Raw genomic sequence first — 24,042 nt, forward strand, 5'->3', positions numbered from 1 at the left:
GAAAGAGACAGCATGTGAATATAAACAAATGTATCGCTTAATCGGTCAAGTTTTGGAGGGGTGAGTGATGTTGATGAATTGATGGGTGAGAGTGTGGATGCGGATGGTGGGTGTGGAGGAATTGGGAGGTGGCTCTCAAAAGGTGTCAGTGCGTGGTGGAGAGCTTTACGCGACGCGTGGTCTAAGAGGAGTTGGCGATACGCGACGCATCACAACCGCGTAAAGCACGTCGCGAGCCACCACAGCCATATAAAAATCCCTGTCACGATGGTTGCTCCGTGCACGCATTCGTCGATTGCCGCGGTTCAGAGCATTTGACACTTTTAACAAGGCACGGGCCTAACTTAGACATGGGTATTAAGCGTTGTCATGGCATCAAGGGACTTGGCATGAGAAGAATGGACATGTTCAGTTTAGGAACCTATGAATATGTAGTTGATACTTGTCTCTCCTCCTTTTTTTGTTCTTTTATGTTGTATCTTCCAGTAATGACTGTCCTAGTTCCTCCTCTTTCATTCTAAAAGCAATTGCATCAATTGAGCATGCAACGCTTAGAAGAGCTTGTGCTCAAGGGTCATGTCAGACTCAGGCTCAAGACCGACACAGGCGCGGAAGATGTTGGTCAAAGCCGCGCGCTGCTTGGCAAGAGCGTTGACAACCGGGGTGCCGGGAGGAGTCAGAGGAGCCTTGAGCATGTAGCTGAGCACACTCAGGACGCTGTGGAAGCTCTTGTACTCAGTGGTGGCAGCTCCGTCAGTAGACGCAGCCTTCCACTGGATACGAGACATCATCTCAGCGATGATGACCAGGTCGATGATCAGGGGAGAAGCAAGGAGAGAGTCCTCGCAGATGTTGAACATCCTATTTCCGGTTAGCAAAGTTCACATCATAGCACAATTATCAACTTACGAAATGGTCTGGTGGCCACCCATGAAAATCTCAGCGTAGTACTCATCGAGAGCACGCTTGTTGTCGGCAACCGCGGGCATGTACTTGATCACAACGCAGTGGTCGGGATGCTCACCCTTCTTGTACAGCACGTGGTTGGCCTCGACCATGTCGTCAACGACATTGGACTTGGAAATCTCCTTGGAGCGGAACTGCTTCTGGGAACTCAGGTTCTTGCCGTCATTGTTGCCAAGATGGTTGTAGCTGGCAATAGAGGTCAACTTGATACCGGCGTTGATGAGGAAGTCAACGAGGGCCGACTTCATCTTGGTCTGGCCAGACTTGAAGTCATCACCACCAATGAAGGCGTTGTGCTTCTCGGCAAGCTCAATGGCACCAGGGACAAAGGTGTTCTGGGGAGAACCGTTGATGAAGGGGGCGCCCTCGAGGATACAGGCGACAGCAAAGACGGTCGAGGGAGCAACCTCCTCATGACCCTGCTCAATAGCCTTGAGAAGGTTGTCGGCCGTGTCGTTGACACCCTGAATGAGGTCGGCATATCGCTCAGTGTTGGCAGTCCACATGACAATGACCTTGTCGAGGCCGTTCTTGGCCTTGAAGTCACGGATGTCCTTGCGGAGCTGCTCAACGTGAGCCATGGAAGCCTTGGTACCCTCGAGGACGTTGTCGGCGCGATCCTCCTGGTTGGCAGCAATGAAGTCAGGGTAGTAGATGGAGGGAAGAGGAACCATCTCTGCCATCTCCTTCTTCACCTGAGCCTTGAGAGTGGGCTCAAGGACCTGAGCGCGGTCCATGGCCTGAGCCAGGTTCAGCTTGCTGATGTCCCAGCCGCCAATGATGAGATCATTGGGGTGGACCATGGGCAAGATGTTGTGGAAGGGGATGTTGACTTCCTGGTGGGTCTTGGCATCGGTGCCGAGCTTGAGGGTCGAGCTCATGACAACGGAACCATAGTAGTTGGACTCGCGAGGACCCTCCTTGGTCTCCCAGGAGAGCTGGCGGCGGTTGGCGAGGATGCCGGCGGTGACGGTGGTGCCGTTGTTACCACCCCAACCGACCAGCATCATGCCGACCTTGGGAATCTTGCGGTCGACCTTGAAGTCGTAGAGGGTCTCATTGGGAGTAGCAACATACTTGCCATTGGCGTCAACGTCGACTTTGGTGGTGCGGTAGGTGTACTTGGAGCGAATCTCCGCATCAGTGTAGGTGACATTGGGGGAGTTGACGGTGAAGAGGTCCTGGTGGGCCGAAGAGCCTCGGCCGTTGGTGTAAGCCCCGTTCGAGGAGCCCGTGCCGACTTCCGCGTGAGGAGCCATGGTGAGCGAGTGGCTTTTGACGTGGAAGTTTGCGATTTGCGTAGATTGGACGGGTTCAGATTTTGATTTCGACCTTTACTGTTCAAAGGTCGAGTCCGCTGAGCCTCCGGAATCGGCTGAGCAGCGGGCTCCTGCGAACGGGTGGTGAGTCCTGGAAGGGGGTCAGCATTGTGAATTCCGGTTGTGGTTTTGACCATCATGAGGAGTGTCCTCTGAGATATCGAGTCTTGACATACGAGTTAAGGAGATTGGAAAACGTCTTGACGACTGTAGTGACCAAGGTTCGGTGCCTTGGTCCTCTTGTAAGAGTTTGTTTAGTTTTGGCGGGGTGGTTGTCGCGGGGTAGCGGGGTAGACAGCAGTCGAGATGATATGGGGTTTTAAAGGGTTAAAGGGGTTGAAGGTGTTTTGTTAAGAAGTTTGATGTGTCTGAGAGTTTTAACGGTTGTTGTTGGTAAAGCAGAAGAGTAGAATCAGAAAATCCACGGGATGGGGAGGGTTCAAATACGGCACATGGGATGGAGACAAGTAGCAGGTACTGCCACGTTTGGTTCCCCGTTGTGGGTTTTGGGCGGTGAGCGCTGACGACGCGGCGCTAGCGGAGTCGCGATAATCTAGCGGCTTGCGGAGCGCCTGCGGAGGGCTCGGGGGGACAATTGGTTGGGCCTGGGTAATGTCTTCTGTATGTTTGTGGACACTTCTGCACAGCCGAAGGCAGCAGGCTTTCCCACAGGGTTGGCAGCGTTGGGATCGGGGCGCGGAGGATTCAGCCAAGAGCTTGAAGAGGCGGAGATGGCTTTGACTTGATGCTGGAGCTACATTGAGAACTAAGAGCTGGCACGCGAGCATGATTAACCGTCAAGACTTGTCTTGGTCTTGAGCTGGTACCTTTAGAGACAGTCTCGGCAATTGAGTTCAACATGACACCTCTAACCCTCCAGTCAAGTCATGGCTGACCCTGCCATCATGCAGAGTGCTTCCTTTTGCTCCCCCCTCCATGCACAAGAAGACCCGTCTTGCCGAACGAGTGGCCTGAGCCCCTGACATTGTACATTTCCCAACATTCGACACCTCGGTACGGTACGGTACAGCACAGTAGCTTCGCTTGATGTTAGTTCGCGCAGGAGAATACACAAGAGGTATCGTCCCTCTTAGCCGCCGCCAATGAACCCGTGTCGTGTGTCTTGTCCCTACCGGTGTCATCCCCGATGATTGGCCTTACCCGGGACCTTCGGCGATCCTTTAAAGTCCGCTCCCGATTCCGTTGAGCTTCCGCGACTTCGGCGTGGAACCGAGATTTCGAGGACGCGGAAAAACTTGGACGGGCAAGAGGTCTTGCGTGTGTGTGAACTTGCAGAAACATTGTCGCACCATACTGAGCCGCCTGCTGCAGATAACCCGTTATTGCCACAGGCCGTCGTACTCGCATGTGGCTCTGATACGCTCGAGACATGGCATGCCAAGATTGCGCGAATATGTGCCTCGCTTTTTCGTCGGTTTGTTATGACGAGGGAGCGGAAGTTCTGTGCTGGAAAATGCCCACTGTGTCAGCCGCATATGTAGGGAACCTTTGGATAGAAAAGACCGCGGAAACTGTCCCGCAAGCTCGAAGAGGTTATTATTCCATACACCAAGGAGCTGGAATTTGGTCTTGGCACCAGGCCTTCGAGGGTTCTGGTCCAGTAACTGAATTTGCTCTAGCTTCTCAACCATGATACAATCCGTCCTGAAGACTTACAACAAGACACGTGCATGTCAATCGATAACGTATCTACTGACCGCTGGAACATAATGCTATTGAGCACGAAGAAACCACGGCAAGACTGTTCCATCGCTTGGTCCATCCCGTGAGTCGTGCTGCTGTCGATCATCCCACAAGAGAGCGCTAGCCATTATCCCGCAACGGCTCCAGCGCTTGCGGCAACAATTCGCTTGTCCCAACATCCATATCTCTCTGTCCATTTAAACAAGGGTCATAGCGTCAACCAGTCGCAGTCTGCTGCAGATCTCCAGGGTCTCACCATTGTTCCTGCGGTGAAACTTGTTCCTTCACATGTAACCGTGGATGTTATGAGCCGAAGCTCCACATCGGTGATGTTTGCGATGATGGGCTCTTTTCCGCCGGGTGAATCGATGTTCCGGAGGTTCCGGCTTCACCGTCAAATGCGGGAGAGCCAGAATGTAGTTAGCAAGTGAGTTTGCTCCGTGGAGAATTCGTGAAGAGGCATGAGGCCCTAGGAGCTATGACCTCTTAGATGGAGAACTGCTGGATCCGAGGAAGCCTTCCCCCCTGTGGACCACAGTTGTCAGTCTGTCCCAGCAACCTGATCAAGTCCATTGTCATGGAGCCTATCACCACCCGAACCACTCTTTGAATGGACCTGTGGAAAGACCCCACGGTCGACCTGAAGCATCCTCTGGCCAAGTTCTAGATGTTGCGGGGCGATCTCTCGTTCCTGATGAGGTCGTGTGGGCTCTGTAGAATCTGCCAAGAACCGCCATGTCTCTCATCGCCATGGCGACATTATGGTCTTCCGTGTCAAAAAGGCGCAATAAAAGCTAGAAGCAGAAATATGCCGCTGCCACTGTCAGCTAGAAGGCCAGTCGAAGCGCCCATCGCGGGGACTGGCTTGCCTAGCCTTCGTTGCCATGCAATAACTGACGACATTGCTTCATCTCAGCCCCGTGCATCCGAGACAGGTCATGTGTGTCAGATAGCCGATCGACGATCATATTCACGAAATTGCCCCCTCAAAACCGCTGTTATCGTGAACCACCCAAGCCATCACCTTAAAATGAGACCCATGCGAGGCTAGGCCTGGAACCCCCAATGACGTTCACCGACACTATCAGCCGCTGTGGGTTCTTAGCAACTCATGACTAGCATGGGCACTAGATGTCAAAGGTCTGATGAGGTAACGACCCTGAAGGATACGGTTCTTGATAGCATTGGTCCCAACGATAAGGAGGATGTCAGACGCTGCGGAGCCTTGAATGCTTCGTTGAAGATGATCGTATGATGGATTTGCTTCTGTGCGGTCGAGGCGTCTGAATGTCTTTAATCTGGACGTCGTTGGAGTATGACAAACTCTCTTGGATGGTTCTTAATGCCGAACTTGTCAGCCACGATCATCACACGACTGTGGTCTCGTCCAGGGGTAGCTCCAGTCTGCTAGCCCGGCAACTGGAAACGAACTGTTTTCAGCCCTAGGTCGTGTGGTTGTTGTGGCGGGAGTTTTGAGCTCTCGTCTGCCGAAGAAATGACTCTTGGGGCGTCTCATCGTGGCGTTTCTTGGTGGCCGATCTATTGATGTTCGGCCGATGCTTGGCGCTCCAGTGTTGATGCCCTCATCCGGGAGAGAGGACCACAGAAGATCCCGTCAAAGACCTGAGACAGTGGGTACCATAGCAGCGGCATTAAATGCTTGGCTGTCTCGGGCCTTTGCAACACGCTTGTCTTGCAGATCTGGCTGCGCTATCCTCGGCATAATTCTCGACGCTTGGAGATTGCATCGCGACTGAACCCTCCAACCACCCGTCACCGAGTGTCACTCTGATCACGGGGTAGTTGAGCACTAGCAGACAGCAACCTGCTGTATTTGGCGCGTAGAGATGAAGATCAGCCACAGTCTGTCACGGCGTAGCCCCCCCAAATAGGACAAGCAATTAAGAAGCAGTCTCTAAGAGGCCGGGGTCAAGCGTGTCAAAGCCATTCATTTTATCCTCCAGTCGCCAACGCGAGCCAATCAGTATCAATGGATGGCAACCCATGCCCGCTGCCAGAGATTACTCCGTACGGGATCCATCAAGTTAGCAAGAACCGACGCCAATGCATCCATGCATGCACAATTTCTCCGCTTGCGGTCCCCTTTCAGCCTTGTTCATAGTGGGTGGTGGGTGATAGCTAAACCGGATCGAGAAGCCCGCTGATGCCGTCTCGAGGTCGGCGGGTGATGAAGCGGCATTGTTGGTTGTCTCGCGCCTCTAGTGGGCAGGATTATTGATTTGTAGCATCCTCAGTAATTGCGCTGCGGGCTTCCATCTTGAATTCTAGCTTTGACAGGCTGTTCCCCACGACGCTTCACACCACGCGAGGAGCAATAAAAGCAGGCGTTTGATGAGGTAGCTCCCCTTTTGGTCGGCCGAGACCCCATTCAGGACTAGGGCCACCAGGGGCGCTTCAAGTTCTCCACTGGACAGAGCTCCTGCAAGGTACCCGTAGCCGTTTGCCTGTTCGCAACGTTGGATCCGTCCTTTTCCTTCTCTTGTAATGGATGGATCCATGGGCAACAGACGGACGCTGTGGCGTCTCGTATGACTTGAGCCGGCTGAGGCCGGACCTTTGTTCTTGTTGCGCTTCTTGGTCGACGGTTGCGGGAATCGTTTGATGAGCAACAGTTAGCAGAGCGCTCCGTGGCCAGTGACGGTAACGCATCTGGACGATTCGCACTGCAAACGTTGGCGTGAGCTGCATGCATCGTCTATCGACGCAGCCAAGAGCCAATTGCGGACTGTTCAAACCTCTTCGGATCACAACGCAACCTTCCGTATCGGTGGAACTGGTGCAGGGCGGCCAGTCCGAACAAAGGACGGTATTGCCCAGGTACAGCGTTGCCCTTGTCCCCGTCTTCCGAAGAGGCAATGGATGCATATGCATCATTGAGGAGGCGAACGAACCGAATCACCGAAGAGCGAGGCCCTGTACTGTAATACCAGGAATGACAGGCCAATCTTGGCTCCCGCAGTGTCTCTGCCATCTCGCCAACCCGCCCTGAAGATTAACCGCATGGCCGCAGAGCCGTGTCTCAGGCCGCCTCCCCACGCACGCCAGCGCCAGGGTGTGCGAACGCTCTTCTAGCAGAGAAGCTTCGGCGAAGCAGCCGGCAGGCCGTACAAAGTTTTGGATGCTGGATCGCGGTTGGAATGCTCGTTACCACAATGCTGGAGGCGACGGCTAAGAATAGCATCCACAGGAGGACAAAGACAAGAGATTGATGGGACGAGCACTTGATCCGATGCATCGATGCGCCGCCACCAACAACAGAGCCGTGGGATGGATGGGGCATGATTTTAGAGTCAAAAGGACAAGCTCAGAACCCACTGCACTGACAGGACAGAGACTCACGGATGCTCTGGCCGACCTCCATCTTCCTGCTGCTCATATTCTTCCACACCGCGCCCACCGCAAACCCGTCAGGTTACAAGCCGTCTCGTTGCAGTCACCAACCAGGGGTAAGGATCTCTCGGCCAGCGCTGTGACCAAGGGCGCCGACGTGAGCCAGGATTAGAGCCTGGGATAAGCCTGCGACCAGCCATTAGTTCGGCCAAGGGTCCCCCCCTTTAGCATCAACCCGCCCACTCGCCCTCCACATTCGAGACACGATGCGCATCGTCCCCTTCTTGCAAGTCGACACCTGACTTTCTTTCCGTCCTTTCACGTCGCAGCCGTGTTCGTGTCGTGTTTCGCCTCTTTCTTTCCGTTTTGTTCCAGTTTTCTGCTGAAGCTGCAAGTCATTTTCAGTTGAACGACGACGAGGCTGGACTCGAGACGAACCGTACTCTCATCCTCGACATCGCTCACCGACTGACTCGCTTGGATACTACCCCGACCACCGACGCGGCAATTCCACAGGGATTCTCGACTCTCCAGTTCACCTCAAACCGATCTTGACATTGCAACTTGACAGTTTATCGGCCGTAACGTTCATCACAGCTTTGCCTTTTGGCATCTTTCGCTGCTGTCATCGACCCCAGGAATACCGGTCACAGAACTGGCCTGGGGTACGAATGTAAAGGTCTCACATCAAGCGCTCTACTGAGACGACCGCAACAGAGCCTGCGTTTATCGTCCGTTCTGCGCATTCCATAAGGCCATTCTCGCACTTTGGCTGGCGAAGCTGGACGGCATCGCTTTAATGCAAATTGGAAGAGTTGCTGTGTCGAATAAAGCTGGATATCACTGATTGCGACACAACACACCGTCACCATGGCTGTCCCACGAGAGTCCATGTTTCTACCGACCATCAAGTGTTCGTCATGTGGTCGACAAGTAGAAATATCTCTCATGGGCGAGCACATCTGTACCCCTGCAGAACCTGAACGTAAGAACATTAGAGAAAATCCATCTTGCGTCTGGTACTGACTTGATACGATAGTCTCACCGCCGCCAGAGCAGTACGAACCCTACACGCCATACAGCCCAGTGCCGCCTCCCGAAAAGCATGGCCGGGTACCGCCATCACTTGACGTCAATGCTGCCAGTGAGTAGGTCTAGCAAATTGGGTTAAGGAGTCGCTGACCATATTATAGACCAACCTTTTCTGCGTCAAGGACAGCTTACACCGAACAGTGATCTATCACCGCCGGGCGAATTGGGAACCTTTTTTGATTCAGCCCCAACACCTCATGAAGATGACCTGATCATGCCATCTCCGCGCCCGGTCGAGCGACCTGGCGCATATGGAGGCTTCGGTGAGAAGAAGCATGGTCCGGACATGCAACCTCGCTCCATTAGCCCCAACGGTGGAGTGAATAATACACTTCTTAAACGACTCGATACGATCGCGCCAGGCCCTTTCGATGCCATCCGCAGCCCCTCAGCGACATCACCGTCGTTTCCAAAGGAAATAACTGGCAGCACTAATAACACGATCACTAAGCACGACGATTTTCTGAGTGCATCACCAAAAGACATTTACATCGCGAACAAAACCGACATGTCCACGTCTCCCACGGGAAGCAACAACAACAACAACGCTGTGCCGCCGCCGCGGCCGTCGAGGGACGACTATGAAGGGCTTGGGAACCCTTATGATTCAGATGACCAGCTTCAACCTCAGCCTCTGGGACTCATCAACCGCTCCGATACATTCCCCAAGTCATCATTTAGGCCAGAGCCACCCCTGAGGACGCCCTCAGCACCGGGAACGAAGCCTGAGCGTGTCAAGGCCGAGGATGGTCGTGGTCATGTATCAAGGCCATCCATGGGACCAGACACATCAAGACCGCCTCCCCCACGCAAGAGTTTGCTTCGCCCGCAAAATCCCGGCAAGATTTCAGCATCGGTTGATCTTGCCGCTGAATTCGGCATCAACAATCCCTACCACACCCCTTCCGACTCAACGTCATCTGGCTACTCGACTTTTAGCCACCAGAGCCGTGGCAGCTCCCAGACCAGCCAAGCGAGATCTCAAGCCCGCCGCGACCATTCAGACGCATCAACTATGGATGGTTTGATAACTGACCTGGAAACCTCAATGGAGAGCTTGGGTTCCAAGGACCCTGCTCCACTACAGGTCCCTTCTCGGAGCAAGTCACCCCTTTCGGAGTCGCCCCTGGAAATTTCTCCGAAAGACCACAAGCCGGACTTTACCACTCAAAATGGACCTCAGGTCGAGACCCGAGAACGACCAAGCGAGCAGAACTTGTTCCCAGCCTATGGATCCTCGCCGCAAGACCCATACCATCACGCTCCCGTCGCGCAATCAGGGCGTGGAGCCAACAACATTCCCTCCCCTCTGGCACCTCCCATGCGAAAGGGTTCCCAAGATCCCGCGAGGTCTAGGGGCAACTGCAAGGCTTGCGGGCTTGCTATTACAGGAAAGAGTATCTCTTCAGCGGATGGAAGATTGACAGGAAAATACCACAAGGCCTGCTTTGTCTGCACAACGTGCACCCAGCCTTTTACGTCGGCCGAGTTCTACGTTCTCGACGACAAGCCTTACTGCGAGCACCACTACCACAAGCTCAACGGCAGTCTCTGCGGAAGCTGCGCGAACGGTATTGAAGGACAATACCTGGAGGACGAGTTTGCCATCAAGTATCACGTTGGTTGCTTCCGATGCCTCGACTGCGGCCGATCACTTTCCGAGGGCTACTTTGAGGTGGATGGCAAGTCATACTGCGAACGGGATGCCTGGCGACGAGTCCAACAACCTTGGATCTCTCCCAATGGACAGCCTATGGACCCCAACGGGCCCATGAAAGGACCACCAGCTCGGTCAGCGTCCGGATCCCGACCCCCGAACGGCATGGTTGGTCTCCCTAGCCATCCCGCACAACGGCTCGGCCCTGGCATGGGTCTCCCGCGACCTCCGTATGGCATGCCGCCGCCAGGCCACCGCCTTGCACCCGGACCTCTCGGCCCCCCTGGCCCTCGACCCCGGATGAACAAGCGCAACACTCGCCTTGGCATGATGTAACGACCTAATGTATACTTCGCCTCATATGCTTCGAACGCTACGACGCTATATGGAACACTACCTTGTCTTGTAATATTGATCTTTGACGCGTCCAGGACGCGAATACTATAACTCTGTCTGCTTTTGCTGGTTTTTGTGCGGGGAGTTGAGCTGGCATGTGGACGTTTTTGTCGTTATTATACCCCCCCTGTTTTTGAACCCTTCCCCGAAGCACTGTTTTGTAAAGAGATCCTCCCGGGCCTGTTTTGAACATCAGTGCCGGCGGCTTTCTTGTCCTGATTTATGGGTATGATCCGTTGCCAGCAATCATGGGGGAGATTTGGAGTACGGGATGAGCATTGGGCAGGATAGGCCTTGGCGGCATAGCATTGTGATGAGTACAGACTTGACGTCTCCCTAATTGAATTATAGTTGAGACTACTTTTGATATTCTTACCGGGATTGCGGTTCTCGACATGTTGGCCCCCTTGCAATGACTGAATATTAAATATCTAATTAAGGCCTGTCAACCGAGGATGAATTTGCACCCCTGAACAGAGTGCTTGTCGTTCCAAGGTCCCGCTGTGGCTTGCTTCATCTGGACATTTTCCCACGCGACGCCCTCGGCCGTTAGTCAGGGGCAAGGGAGGCGACAGCATCGGAGCCGGAGGAATTATTGACGCCTAATAATATCAAGCCTCTGGCTTTTTAGTTTCCTAGGATAATGCGGAAAGGCATTGACGAGGGAGGTGATTCTTGTCTGGGCGACTTTAGAGTTTGAAGCGAACTTCCTGGTCACGTATAGATCTTCTAACACTCCCTTGGTCTTGTTCTCCGTGATCGTCTCCTTGAGATAAGCGGCAGAGTCAAGGGTATTGCTCTTGACTTTCCATATAGCTGATAACTGACTGAGTATGACCCTGTTCTCCTTCATCATACCTGGCCGAGGCCAGTCGTCTCTGACAGCACATAACCCACTAGAAACTATCAACCGAGGCACAAAAAGATGTCCTGATTGTGGGTTAGAAAAAGAAGCAAAGTCCAAAATCTCCGTAATGAAGCGTGGAGACGATCCCGTTGCAACGGGAGCTAGGGCTTCTTGGCGTCCCGCCCAAGGACCACGCCTCGACCTTAAGGGTTTCTACCACCGGGGGGCAGGGGCACGCTGCGCTAAAAGGTTCTGGTTATGGAGAAGCGAGCGGATTCTAAAAGTAGGACGATCAGCGCTGTGCGGAACGGCTTGGTCTCTTGATGAGAGCCTGGGGAACTTGGCTGTGGTGAGAAGAGTGCGGGACCCGGCCCCTCGGGGTTGTCGCGGGAGTGAAATATCGAGGTTGACTTGTTTGATACTCAGCCTCTGATGGCAGTGCTCTCATGTCAGATTGATATCCATTGATAGACGTGTACTCTGTAGAGAGCAGAGAGTCATCGAGTACCTCTGGTTCGTCAAGCAAGGTCGTTGCAGCAAGGGCGGGCAATGTCTATCCATCCAATAGCTCTAATCATGTGAAACCCAGCTTGTGTCTTGGCGAGGTGATTCCGCAGCCAGGAGGTTCAATGGGGATGCCCTCGTGTAAAGGGAAGGATGCCGTATTCAAGTTCCATTCCATCTTGACGGTTCTTTGGAATTCACAAGATCCCCAACAGCCCAGGATAGGTTGAAGCGATGGGCCTGGCGCATGGACAGAGAGCTGGAGTGCTGGAGTTTAGAGTCTCCTCCACTAACGGCGCCGTACGCGCCAGTGTCGCGCCACCTCCTGCCCGCCCGCACACCCATATCCCCCTAATTAGAGTCGGCGGTCCATGTGCTGTCCAATCCGTCTGCGCTTCGTCATCCGCACCCCATTCCATCCTATCCCATCCATCTCACCCTCCCTTGAGAACTTGGTCCCTCCCTTTTTCTCTGCCATTCGCATTCGTCCTCTCAAGACGTAGCGTCTGGCCTCTTTTTCTTCTTCTTGCAACGTAGTCCTCTGTTTCTGCGTCCCATCTTGCTTGCTGGCCTTCTTTGACAGAGGCCGCGCCACTCCTTTGCAAGATCTCGGCTCTGAATCGAAAGGGACTTGCATTTTGCGACCTGCTAAAAAAGAGGCATACGATCCTTGGCCTTGAACGACTCGGCTCGGCTCCCTTTCGTCGACATTCATCCCTCGCGTCGCACCAAACGACTGCAATCACCTCGTCGTCTTCCGAATGATGCGCCACTGATCGTTGTTCCACGCGTCCACTACCTCATTTTCGATTGCGACGACCTTAACCGATTCTGAACTACACATCCTCATTGTCTTCTCTATTGGCCATAGTGTCGAATATTTTTGCCCACCATGAAGAAATGGCACCCTCATGGGCGGCGCATGATTGGCGTCAAGCTTCGGCCTAGGTCCATGGTGATAATCACCTTTGCCATGGTGTCGGCCTACTTTCTCCTGTTCAGCGGAAGTCCCAACATTCAAGTTGTCCCTTTCGACCCCAAGGCCCAACCTGCGAGCGGCAATGGCAACGGCGCCAATCCTCAACCCAACGAACAGACCGAGGATCAATACTCTAGCATTCAGCGAGAGCTGTGGGAGCTGACAGCTCAAGATCTGAAGGATTGGTGGGATCCTACCGACAACGAGGACCCCAACGATGTTGAGCCTGGCTACGAGACTGATGGAAAGGAGAGAGGCTTCGGAGATCTCGGCAAGCTGCAACATGAGAAGGATATGAGAAAGGAATGGAGACACGCTTATTCCGTTACCTCCAAGTAAGTACTCATGACCTCTACTCACGCCAACTCCAAGCTAACGGCGCCTGCTCTAGCTTCCCCAATTCGAACCTCATTTACGGAAAGACGCTGGCCAACCTCGAGTTCCAGGAACAGCGATCCGACGACTTTAGCAAAGACTTGCGATTCGACGCTGATGCCGACGTCGAGTACAGTGCCGAGAAGCCAGTTCGCTACGACCCCTATCCTTCATACAACAGCGCCGCCTGGAAGGAGGCTGGCTACGCCCAGTACTTCCCATGCAAAGGCGCCAATGGAGAGGTTGTCGAGGACCTTCTCGTCTTCAAGGGACGACCGCGCGAGTGGCCGCTCCCTCGCTTTGGTAGCTTCGACGCTTTGAATATGGACCCCAACCTCTGCTGGGAGCGGGAGACGCGACTTGGTCCCTATGGTCTGCACCGTCAGTATAAGAAGGTCGGTGGCGAGCCGCAGCCTCTGAACTGGGATACTGTCAATTGGGGTGATCTCCAACGGGCCTGTCTTCACAGAAACGCGCAGCGTTTCGACATGAACAGAGAGCGTGTCAACGAGTACCTCAATGTGTACCCAGAGACTGTCATTGGACCTCAGCTGCCTGAGCAACCCGATGTCCCTGGGCAAGTTGCGCCAGTTTTGCCAGGTGGTGCGCCAGCTGAGCAAGCTGCCCCTGGTGTTCCAGTTGCGCCCGTTGCTCCAGTCGCCCCTGTTGTGCCAGCTGGTCAAGCTGATCGGCCAAACCTCATGAAGCGACAAATTGAAGTCACGCTACAAGCACCCAATGTCGACGAAACCGCATCAGAGGAGGATTCTAACAACGCTTCCAACGAGTCCCCGGACCGGTCTCGTGAAGAGCCGTCAGTCGATCCTCGTGATGGAACTGTCAATGCACCTCGCAACGAGTCCTCCAGCGAACCTAGCACTGCGCCGTCAACCGAATCTCCTGATGGGTCCTCCAATGAGTCTCACGATGAGTCTTTCAGCGAGTCTCGTGATGGAAATGCGGATGAAACTCCCAACAAGCCACTGGACAGCTTCGACGAGTCCTTGGACAAGCATATTCGTGTTGGTAGAAGCACCAAGAACCCCACAACCGGCTTTGTTTCCGAGGCGCGAACTGCTATTCTTCTGCGTTCCTACACCGGCAAGGACTACACCGAGAACGACAAGCAGGTGATTCGTGCCCTTGTTTCTGAGCTGTCTCTCAAGACTGGCGGCCAGTACGAGGTCTTCTTGCTGGTCCAGGTCAAGGACAACAATCTCCGCATCTTTGACGATGACGAAGTCTACCAGTCGGTTCTGTCTCAGAGTGTTCCAGCCGAGTTTCGCAGCATGACGATCCTTTGGAATGATGAAGTTGTCTGGAACCTCTACCCCAAGTTGACCGACGAGGAATCACGAAATGTCCACACAGCGCAGTGGCTCTCTGTGCAAAAGTTCAGCCAAGACTACCCCCAGTTTGACTATGTCTGGAACTGGGAAATGGATTTCCGCTTCACCGGCCACCACTATCATCTTCTGGACAAGCTCGGAGAGTTTGCCAAGGCACAGCCTCGAAAGCTGCTCTGGGAAAGGAATGAGAGGTGGTACATTCCATTGTTCCACGGCGACTATGACACGGCTTTCCGCAAGGACGTCGAGGGCCGATACGGCGATGACACCATCTGGGGCCCTCCGAACCTGCCCTTCATCAACCCCATCGGGCCCAAGCCTCCGGTCTCGAGCCCTTCGCAGGACAACTATGAATGGGGAGTCGGCGAGGAAGCCGACATGATTACCGTCTCGCCTATGTTCAACCCTATCGGTAGCAACTGGGTCATTGCTAACCAAGTCTGGGGCTACAATGATTCGACACACCGATCCCAGGATGTTCCCCGACGAACCACGATTGTCACGCAGTCTCGAGTCTCCAAGCGTCTCCTCAACATCATGCACGTCGAGAACCTCCGCGGAAACCATGTGGCCTCCGAGATGACGCCACAGACAGTTGCTCTTTTGCATGGCCTGAAGGCAGTGTATGCTCCCCATCCTGTCTTTATGGATCGAGACTGGAACGGAAAGTTCCTGAACAAGTGGTTCAACCCTGGCGAAAATGGCGAATGCGGCGGCCGCGGCAGTCCTATGGGCTGGGGGCGTGAGCGAAGATACATCGGTTCGACTTGGTACTACAGAGCCATACCCCCGAACCGACTGTACAACAACTGGATGGGTTGGGTCGACACTGGTATTGGTGGCCGAGAGTGGGAGGAGAGGCATGGCCGCCCATGCTTGCCCCCGATCATGCTGCACCAGGTCAAGAACACCGAGCCAACCTCAGAGGGCCATGAGACCACCTTTGAGCTGGCCTATGGCTGATTTTCAGGCGCCATATGATTCGTGATCTTCTTGTTACCATCTTGCTCAAGGGTCTTGTTAGACCCTCCCTAATGACGGTTCTACCGGGGGATGACATTGTACTATGATTGTGGAAGATACTGTCGCATCGCGTTCTAGAAAGGAAAGGGAGAGAAATAAGAGATGCACAGCCGGGCGTTTTGCGGGAGTTGGGATCCATTGTCGGTTTTTTGCATAATGTATGTACCAAGTGTAAGAGACACACAAGACAGACAGGGAGGAGAGGGATAGAGATAGATGGTCCCTTGAAATGAAAGCTCCACATGTCACTTTTGATCAAACAGCGTCTGTGCCGAGTAGAGTGTATTTGAAACACGGTGATTGGCATGAGATGCTCGGTAGATGGACACGGAGAATAATGTCGTGCTTGTTGGTTCATCGTTGTGATGGTGTTGATGTTCAACAAGAGGTTGAGATGGGGGCTTGCTTACGTCGTGGGTGAGACCCGAGATTTTGCCGCTCCATCACAACTCAATCGTCAACGTCACTCTATTCACGTCACGCTCAAGCAACATCATCATTCTGAGCATCCTCTATCGAGCATGGATCACGCATGGAGCAGCTTTTACTAGCAAGCGGCAACCCGTCGTCGAGATCAAAGCCACACACGGGCTCCTCACATGGTCGTGGTGCAGCCGCCATGCACGCTCACACAAGACCATGAGCCCTCCTCCAAGTGTGAGATGCTCATTCACTCTATATTGAGGGAACTTTCTTCTGATTGAATTTTAGACACCTACGCCGAGGAGATTTCTTCTTGCGAAACGCGGTGCCACTCAGTCGTCGCAGACTCCTACAGGTCCTCCGAGATTTCAGTCGACTCCGCGCTTTGGCTCTTCATCTGTTCCTAGGCCGACGCAGAGTCGCGCCGTTGTCGACATTGAGGATGTAGAAGAAGTCGAGGATCTCGTTGAGGAGAGTTCTTCGAATACAGACGATGAAGGGCTTGAAACGAAGAAGCATGTTCCCCTCAACGACTCCATCGAGGTTGAAGACGATGATGTAACGGCTTCGCGGGATGTCAGTGTCGGCATCAACATCTCTGAAGATGATGAGGAGGAGATTCCTCAAAGGTCTATCGAACGTAAATCGCCCGACCTATTAAATCTGCCTCATGACACATCTCCCCTGGAAGAGAGAGAGCCCAAGCGGCGAAGAGTCTCAATCTCACCAATGCCAGAGTCAAGCCCTCTTGGCGAACACCACTATCTAAATGAAGACAACCTCCAAGATGCCGAAGAGAGGGAGCACACGCCTACGCAGAGTTCGATAGAGAGTCTGCAGGACGCCATCCCAACACACGATGAGGCCAGGGCACCCCAACAGCCAACCTTTCGCCCGCCGCCGCGTTTCAAACCAGCAGAGGTCGACCCCACGGTCGAAGGTCTCCCCGCGGCCTTTTCCCCCAGCGCCGGGGCGCAAAGTATGTAGCAGGCGGGCTTGCCGCCGGGCTGCAGGGGTGGCTCTCGGAGGTGAAGGGCTGGGAGGGCACGGTCCCGTCCGCTGCCGCCGCCGCCGTGTCTGTTGTCAAGGTGGTTGTGGAAGAGGTTCGGCCGGGGCGCCGGATGTATTTGGTTACGGGCCGGCCGGGCGATGACGGTGCTGCGCCGGCGAGGAGGTTCCTGCTCGCGGGAGAGGGGAGGTTGACGGGACTTGGACAGAGGGCGGCTGTTAGTGTCGGAAACGTTGTCGAGGTTGGACAGCCGGTGTGGGATGTCGAGTTGGATGGGCAAGTTTGGACTGTTGCATGCGATTGGGGAGTATCTTGACAGGAGAAAATAGTTGTGTGCAAGTCAACCAGAGAACCTCAAGCTGTCGGTCGGCCTGAAAGTGTACCGGGAGAGGAAGAGTTACTTGCCGGATATATAGAGTTGCGTACGACAACCAAGATAGAGTCTATTCCGCAAGGCATCATCCTCGCCATCGTCTCTCACAACTCCTGGAGTTCCCAGACCTCAAGTACCCAAGTCATAGCTTGTCCTATACAGCCCTGGTTGTCAACTCTATCCACACGCAGCCCTATAGAGCCTCTTGACATCAAACCGAGCACATACGACCATAGGCGTTAGAGAATACGGGATCCCGTCCGCTCTCCCTTAGTCAAACTGGCGACCGCTGGAGTAGTAGTCGGGTCGGTGACGACCGGCGAATGCCCGGTGTTGTATGTTTTTTGCCCCATCTTTTTGCTTCTCACGATGTCTGCCCAGTAAGTGCCGAGTTACTGTGCGTTAAGCAACTCAACTTGGCGCATGCTCAGTACTAAAGAGAGAGACTCGGTCTGTGCCCCTCTCCTAACCGTCAACTCTGCCGGGTCTTTCAATACCACCATCTGAACTGTCACAGAGAAAACTCAGGTGAGGAAACGGTGTGCGAGACCTCTTCTGCATGTGCTTGCGGGGGGACAGCTCCTCGGCTATGCGTGCTGTGCCGTGGTAAGCGCCCAGGACTGTAAGCGAGATTCTACAATTTAGTTTTGATGATCCTATACTCTCTTCTGTCCGTCACGGTGGTGGAAATCAGGCTGCGAAATGGGCACAAGGTCGGCCACGGGGCATGTGTGGGCAGATCAGTTCAACACTCTGTCTGCCATACACCTCCCCCTGGTTGCTGCCTCGGCTTGGAAGCGAGAAGTCGTTGTCCTTCAGCCTCGGTCAGTGAAACAGCAACAATGGCCTAGAGACAACTCAAGTGCACGTGTTGATCCCTCAAAGGCTTGGTTTCTCTGACACGTCTCGTCCACGTTCCTGATCAACAACACAGAAAAGAAATATAGGCACCCCCACTAAGAGATGGCAAGACTATATCAGAAGGCTGCTAGGCGATGACAATAGCCAGGCATGTAAGCCCTGCCATCATCTATACGGCCTCGATCGCCTTGACTCACATTCGTCTTCTCTTCCCTTCGCTGGCGTTCGATGAACCAACAATATCCCATTTCAATCCGCAAGAGCGCTTATCTCGCTGAAGCCATCCTTGTAGATATGACACGTCTTCCAATCAGCGTCACACCGCTTAAAGAGGGCCCCTTTCTGCATAATATACTGCTCTTAAGCCTCTTCGCGCACACAGGGGAGCCCTTCAGGTGCCGGAGGGTCTATGGGATGACGGGACGTGGCACGGTGCCCGAGGGCGGCTCGCCCAGCATGAAGAAGGCTGCCTCTTAATGGGAGCGTTATGCTTGGATGCCACCTGTTGGTGTTGCGCTGCGGCGGTGCCGAGGGGTTGGCTGGTTGGTTGGATGCCTGCTCACGCTCCACGGGAGTGGAGATCCATGGCGAGTTGGAGGTTGGTTGCAGGATGCTGACGATGGGATGGGATGAATGCCAGATGAAAGGCTGGACGATTGCCAACAGACGATTTCAATGCGACTAGGCTGTGGGTGAGGCTTCCCTCTCTTTGATCCGATCCGGGCGCAGCTCAATCTGTTGTATGGCGAGCTGGCGGGACACGCGTCTCAGAGCAACACACGGCCATCCGTTCTCGACAAGATGAAATCAAGAGACAGGGATAATACCCTGAATCCAGAACACAGACAATGGTGAATCTGAGCGGCAACCAGCGGCTTCTCGTCCCAGGCCAAGTCACCACCATTTGTGTAACTGTAGTTATCCGTGAGAGCCCGCTGCAGCCGCGTCTCGAGCACTGAAGCTTGGATCAGACAATCTGCTCAACCGACGGGACACTCATCCGGGGCCCTCCTCCATCTCGCCACCTCCTGCAAGCTGAAGCCCTCGGCCTCTGTAGTTACCCTGCCCATCCTGGGTAGTAGGCTCTTGTGTGCGTCAAACCCCCCAGTGGGGGCCCAGAGATTGAGCCTTCGCTCTGACATGAGAAAGCCGATCTACCTTGGTAAGGAAACCGTTTGTTACCAATTCTTACCCGAAAGCCATCATCTATATGACCATCTTCAAGTGGATTCTTCCATTCATTAGCTGTTGAGAAAGATTCTTCTTGCAAGCGGACTGAGTTCCTGGAGGTTGCGAGGCCTTGAAGCCGCAACCCTCAGGCAAACTCCCTTCTGAACAACGCACTAACTCTGCATCCGTCTCTGCACATCCCGAGCCGTGTGTTAGTTTGCGCTTGGGTGCAGAGAGTTAACGAATTGGCTCTGTTTCCTCATGCCGCACGTCCTTCAGGTTGAGCGGCTCGCTGACCACCATGAAGGCAATCATGTTATGCCATGGCAGCAACTCGAGTCTGCTTCACCGACTTTATGCTGGCGGTAGAGTCTGGCCTCTTCTCTCTCTTTTGATGATGCTTGCTTCATGCAAAAGATAGGGATCCAAGGGTACGGGTCAAGTGTCACCCATCTAATCCGCCGCGGCTTCAACCAAGCATTACCCTACAGACCTTGTTTAAGTGCGGTGGCTAGACGCAGCTTAACGGTAGTTCGGGTCCTCAGTTATAGGCAAGGGGCGGTATAACATCTAATGATGCTGTGCACTTTTCGGTAGCCCCCGCATGAAACAGGTCTCCGGGGTCAAGGGTTCGTTGGCAGCGAGCGCTGATATCATCCAAACCCAACAGCGAACAGCAATGCGAAAGACTGGAGTCCTGTATGAATTCAGCAGCTCGATCTCGGACCGGCGAGAGCAATATGTCCTCACCTTGATCATCTCGATACTCCATCACAGTCTCGATTGAACCTCACTCAGCTCCCTGACCTGGGAGTGCATTCTGGCCACATGAATATCAGGCCTGCATGCTTACCTTGGGCATTGAGTCTAGCCTCTGGGCTCCACCGGTGGTTATTTTTTACTCTTTGACCTCATCGATCCACCTCGAGGTTCCCGGTGGTGGTGGTGGTGGTGGTGATGCTTGCTGCTGCCTCGATCCTCGATGCGTACCAAGCTGGATTCATTCCCCTCTCCCTCTGCCCGAAGGTGGCACACCTGCTATTTTGGAGTAGTACATGCCTCTCACCTTCTCGTACTCTTCCCCCATAGACTGACCTGAAACAAATTCTTCATTCGTCTGCAGGTGCCAGACTAGCGCAGTGTCCGTCGCCCGTCGGCGTAGAAAAGCATTTTGTTTGACGCAGCCGAGCCCCCGGGGCGCGGAGCCGGGAACGCCCAGGACGGTGGATGGATGGACCTGCACTAGTGTCAGGTCGAGTCACGATGGGCAAATGGCGTCTTGCAAACTGGCGGATTGGGGGGGCCGAGAACAATGCTGTCCATGGGCGTCGATTGGGTGTTTTGGAAAGGCTGGCTCGGCTGGCGAGCATTGAGGTCCACCAGCGTGTGAAGCACTTTCAAGCATGCCCCCTGCTCCAAGCAAGTCGTGGTAGTGGTCGAGGTACACTAGACTTCGGTCCGTCAACAAGATCCAGGAATCCAGGAAACCAGAAACTCAGGGATTCGAAGGGAAGGTTGGCCGGGGTGGATATGCCGGGGTGTTTCTAAAAACAGAGGCGGAATGTTGTCGAGGTGGGAGGGCCGGGAGATTGGAGGATCTGCGAATGATGCGCAGGAAAAAGAAAGGGATCTCGCCTGTCAAACGGGCTGAACCATGACAGACAAGACCGTTGACCTCTGTTTCGGCCATGCACCTTGCAAAAAATCAACCATCATGAGGATATGCCTTGCTGGGACGGGTCGACAGCGCACAAGGGGGGGAGGGCTCAAGCCAATGGCTGTTTATCCTCGTCAAATCTGCTGCATGCAGGGCTCCCCCCCGTCGGATCGACTTCCAGAGAAGTGTCAGGGGCGTTTCGAGAAGAACGATGCTGCCGTTAGTGCGAGCGACTCAGCTGGATGAGCAGCAGTAAGTAATTCTTGCGAGGAGCTAGCCCAAGCCATAGGTGTCGCGCAGGAACTCTGTTTGGGACTTGAACATCCCATCGCATCGCATTGCCGATAGCGTCGCCGTGGTGGAGTGGTAGGATTGATGGGACGGGTGGTGATCAAACAAGTGTCGCCGCGAAGACTTCTAGTCGCAGTCTACCGCGCTTCTGGCGGCGTTTCGTCCTTCGTCCCGGCCCTAGACACCTCATGAGTTATTCTATTTCCGGTTGTTCCTCCGTGATGGAACAGGTACCGGGGAGGGGTGCCCGTGTTTGAGAAGTTGGTGTTGGACACTTGATGATGCAGCACCCCTGACGACAGCAGCATGCGGTGAAGAGCCCCGAGACTCAAGTCGACACACATGAGACGAAACTTGCCAGTTGGATCAACGCGCGGATCTAAAATGAGTCGGAGCGTGTATCAGCACCTATCCGTGCTAGGAGTCAGTCCCGCCCTGGTTCCCGCTAGTGACTGGCGCGCCTGCATCACACACCAACAAGCTTTGGAGAGATGGAGGCCTGGTCTGGGTCGGTCTGGGGAATGAGTTCTTGATGTGGGAGGAGAAATTGAAGGTTTGCTGGGGCTGTTGCGAGGAACTCTAGCTCTTACACTTCCGGGCTGAGCGCCGCCTGCTCTTTCCCTCCGTAGGTACAGTAGCTAGCTAGTCAGGTTAGGCAAGCAGCTAGGGCTGGCTGCTTCCTTCCTTCCTTGATCATCTTCTGGAACTTGCCGTTGGATGATGATGCTGGTTGGCAGGTGGTCCTTCCCCCCTGCTCTCCGCTACTAATCATTCAGCGTCCCAAGCTTTCATCCATACCAATTTTCGTCTCCCCGCCAAATGGAACGTCACTTACAGACAACACCAACGACATCAAGACATGATGCACCTTGCTGTTCATCTATCTGTCTGTCCCTGTGCTCACAGATACGAACGAATCTCATGTGCCTGCGCTCGTGCCAAACGGTCGACGCTCATTTCCTGCAGGAACCAACGGCCCTGAATCCTCCTCACCTTGGAGGTCTCACCTCACTTCAAGGCTCAAGCCCCAGGGCAGCCCTCCTTCACCTGCCTGACGTGTAACGATGGCCCTAGACAGGATTACACAGACAGCACACACTTTCCCGCCCCGTTCTCAGCCACCTGAGCCGTTTGCACGACAAGGCAGAGGCTAAATCCAGCTCGAGCACGCGCATGAATTATCCTTGCGCGCCACCGCCTGTTGCTGCCGCTGACTCGGCTGAAACTTGCCTAGCCTCGCCTGGGACCCAGGAACCTGCTCAACCATTGAGCCTCTCCCACAAGCCGAACCTTTGCTATCTCTACTATGACATCCCTGACACCTCTCCGGCGGCATCGTCCTGGATCCTGGCCTGCGACAGCTCGCGCATGAGGCGTGGGGCATGCTATCCCGGCCCGGAGCAGCTTGCGACCCCCCGTCATTCCCATTTTCAACACCATTGGCATTGTTCGCCAACGTCGAGCCTAGTTTCGTGCTCCATACTTCGTACTTCATCCATACCTACCTGCGATGCGGTCCACATCGACGAGGCCCACGATTGTCTTCGAGTCTCTCAGCCTGGCCCAATCAGTCCTAGTTCTCCAGCCCGGCTGGCTAATCGACGCCATGGTGATGGGCACTTACCAAAAACACTTCTTTGACCCTGTTGTCACCTGAAGCTTCGACCAGCCGGAAGAAGCCCACACTGCGGTGTGCAATGTAACGCGATCGAGTTACGGAAATTAAGTCAACCGGCATCATCCCATCACCTTATTTGTCCCCCAGATCTATGACAGCCGCCTTAGGCGTTGCGGCTTTCTGCTACTGGTCCCAGACAGGCAATGCCTTCGCCCGGCCTGCCAGACTGGTGTGCGAGAGGCGTGGCTGTTTGCACAGCTCCATTGCTATTCTTGGCGTTTTCAACACAATTCAACCATTACCTCGAATGCCGTGATTAGATGGGCCGCTTCAACTTGGTCAGAACTGTCTTCATCGTCATGCCATGAGGAGACGGTAGCTGAGCGGATAATGCGCCTACGCTTGCCGGAGTCATGGCATAGGACGCGGCAGCCGATCACATCAAGACAATGGCCGAAAGCCTGGCCGTCGCGGCCGACGGCTGCGCGGAGCGGCTGCCCATGCTCTGCCGTGCAGCTTCCCGCTACCGCGTCTTCATTAACCTAGATGATCCGCCGGGTCGCAAGATGCCACCCAGGGCCATCCCCAACGCCCAGTCTCGGTATCTCCCGACCAGCTGTCGACTAGTACATGGGCGTCCTCTACAGCGGGCACCCAGGCCTGTCTGCGATGTTGCAGCGGTCGTGTGCCTGTCAGTCCTTTCTTCTGGTGGCATGGATTGTATCCCCAGACTCCGGCCCCGTGGCACACAACCACTTTTAGAACACTTTGAGGCACCCAGGACCCCTGGGAAAAGTTTCACGCATCAGAGCACGTATCGGCTTGCAGGTGGATAGGCGGCTGCGCCTCTCGGTGACCCTCTCCGAGTGCAGCAGCTCTGGAAAAGGGGTGCTGTCGCTGCGCTGATGTGGGATATCCATCTTTTGACTCCTTCAGCCCAATAGCTCACCCGGCTTGGGTGTGGCCCTGGCCGAGTTGGCCCTTCCCTCGTTTTGACTCCTTGACCCTGTCCGGACAATTTATTCCCTTGTGGAGATCATGGTTCGGACGGGGCTTTCAACGCCATGATCTACGACCC

The 24,042-nt window shown here is 54.4% G+C and overlaps 4 protein-coding genes across 4 annotated transcripts; 3 read left to right on the forward strand and 1 right to left on the reverse strand.

The window, feature by feature from the left end:
• Positions 1-551: 551 nt before the first annotated feature.
• MRS44_007727 (uncharacterized protein) lies at positions 552-2,225 on the reverse strand (the record flags this gene model as incomplete). The annotated part of the gene is made up of 2 exons (XM_046278500.1): positions 552-861; positions 910-2,225. The coding sequence occupies 2 exons, from the start codon at positions 2,223-2,225 to the stop codon at positions 552-554; spliced, it is 1,626 nt and encodes a 541-aa protein (XP_046134267.1).
• A 5,985-nt stretch (positions 2,226-8,210) lies between these two features.
• Positions 8,211-10,425, forward strand: MRS44_007728 (uncharacterized protein; the record flags this gene model as incomplete). The annotated part of the gene is made up of 3 exons (XM_046273771.1): positions 8,211-8,325; positions 8,380-8,484; positions 8,534-10,425. The coding sequence occupies 3 exons, from the start codon at positions 8,211-8,213 to the stop codon at positions 10,423-10,425; spliced, it is 2,112 nt and encodes a 703-aa protein (XP_046134265.1).
• A 2,303-nt stretch (positions 10,426-12,728) lies between these two features.
• MRS44_007729 (uncharacterized protein) lies at positions 12,729-15,502 on the forward strand (the record flags this gene model as incomplete). The annotated part of the gene is made up of 2 exons (XM_046269261.2): positions 12,729-13,150; positions 13,207-15,502. 2 exons carry the CDS (start codon positions 12,729-12,731, stop codon positions 15,500-15,502), a joined length of 2,718 nt encoding a protein of 905 aa, XP_046134264.2.
• Positions 15,503-16,201: 699 nt separating this feature from the next.
• Positions 16,202-17,310, forward strand: MRS44_007730 (uncharacterized protein; the record flags this gene model as incomplete). Its single annotated transcript, XM_065620634.1, has 3 exons — positions 16,202-16,219; positions 16,274-16,925; positions 16,976-17,310. The coding sequence occupies 3 exons, from the start codon at positions 16,202-16,204 to the stop codon at positions 17,308-17,310; spliced, it is 1,005 nt and encodes a 334-aa protein (XP_065476706.1).
• Positions 17,311-24,042: the final 6,732 nt, after the last annotated feature.

The sequence above is a fragment of the Fusarium solani genome (assembly GCF_023522795.1).
Source record: "Fusarium solani strain SB1 chromosome Unknown bctg00000004, whole genome shotgun sequence".
In the NCBI taxonomy this organism is placed as follows: Eukaryota; Fungi; Ascomycota; class Sordariomycetes; order Hypocreales; family Nectriaceae; genus Fusarium; species Fusarium solani.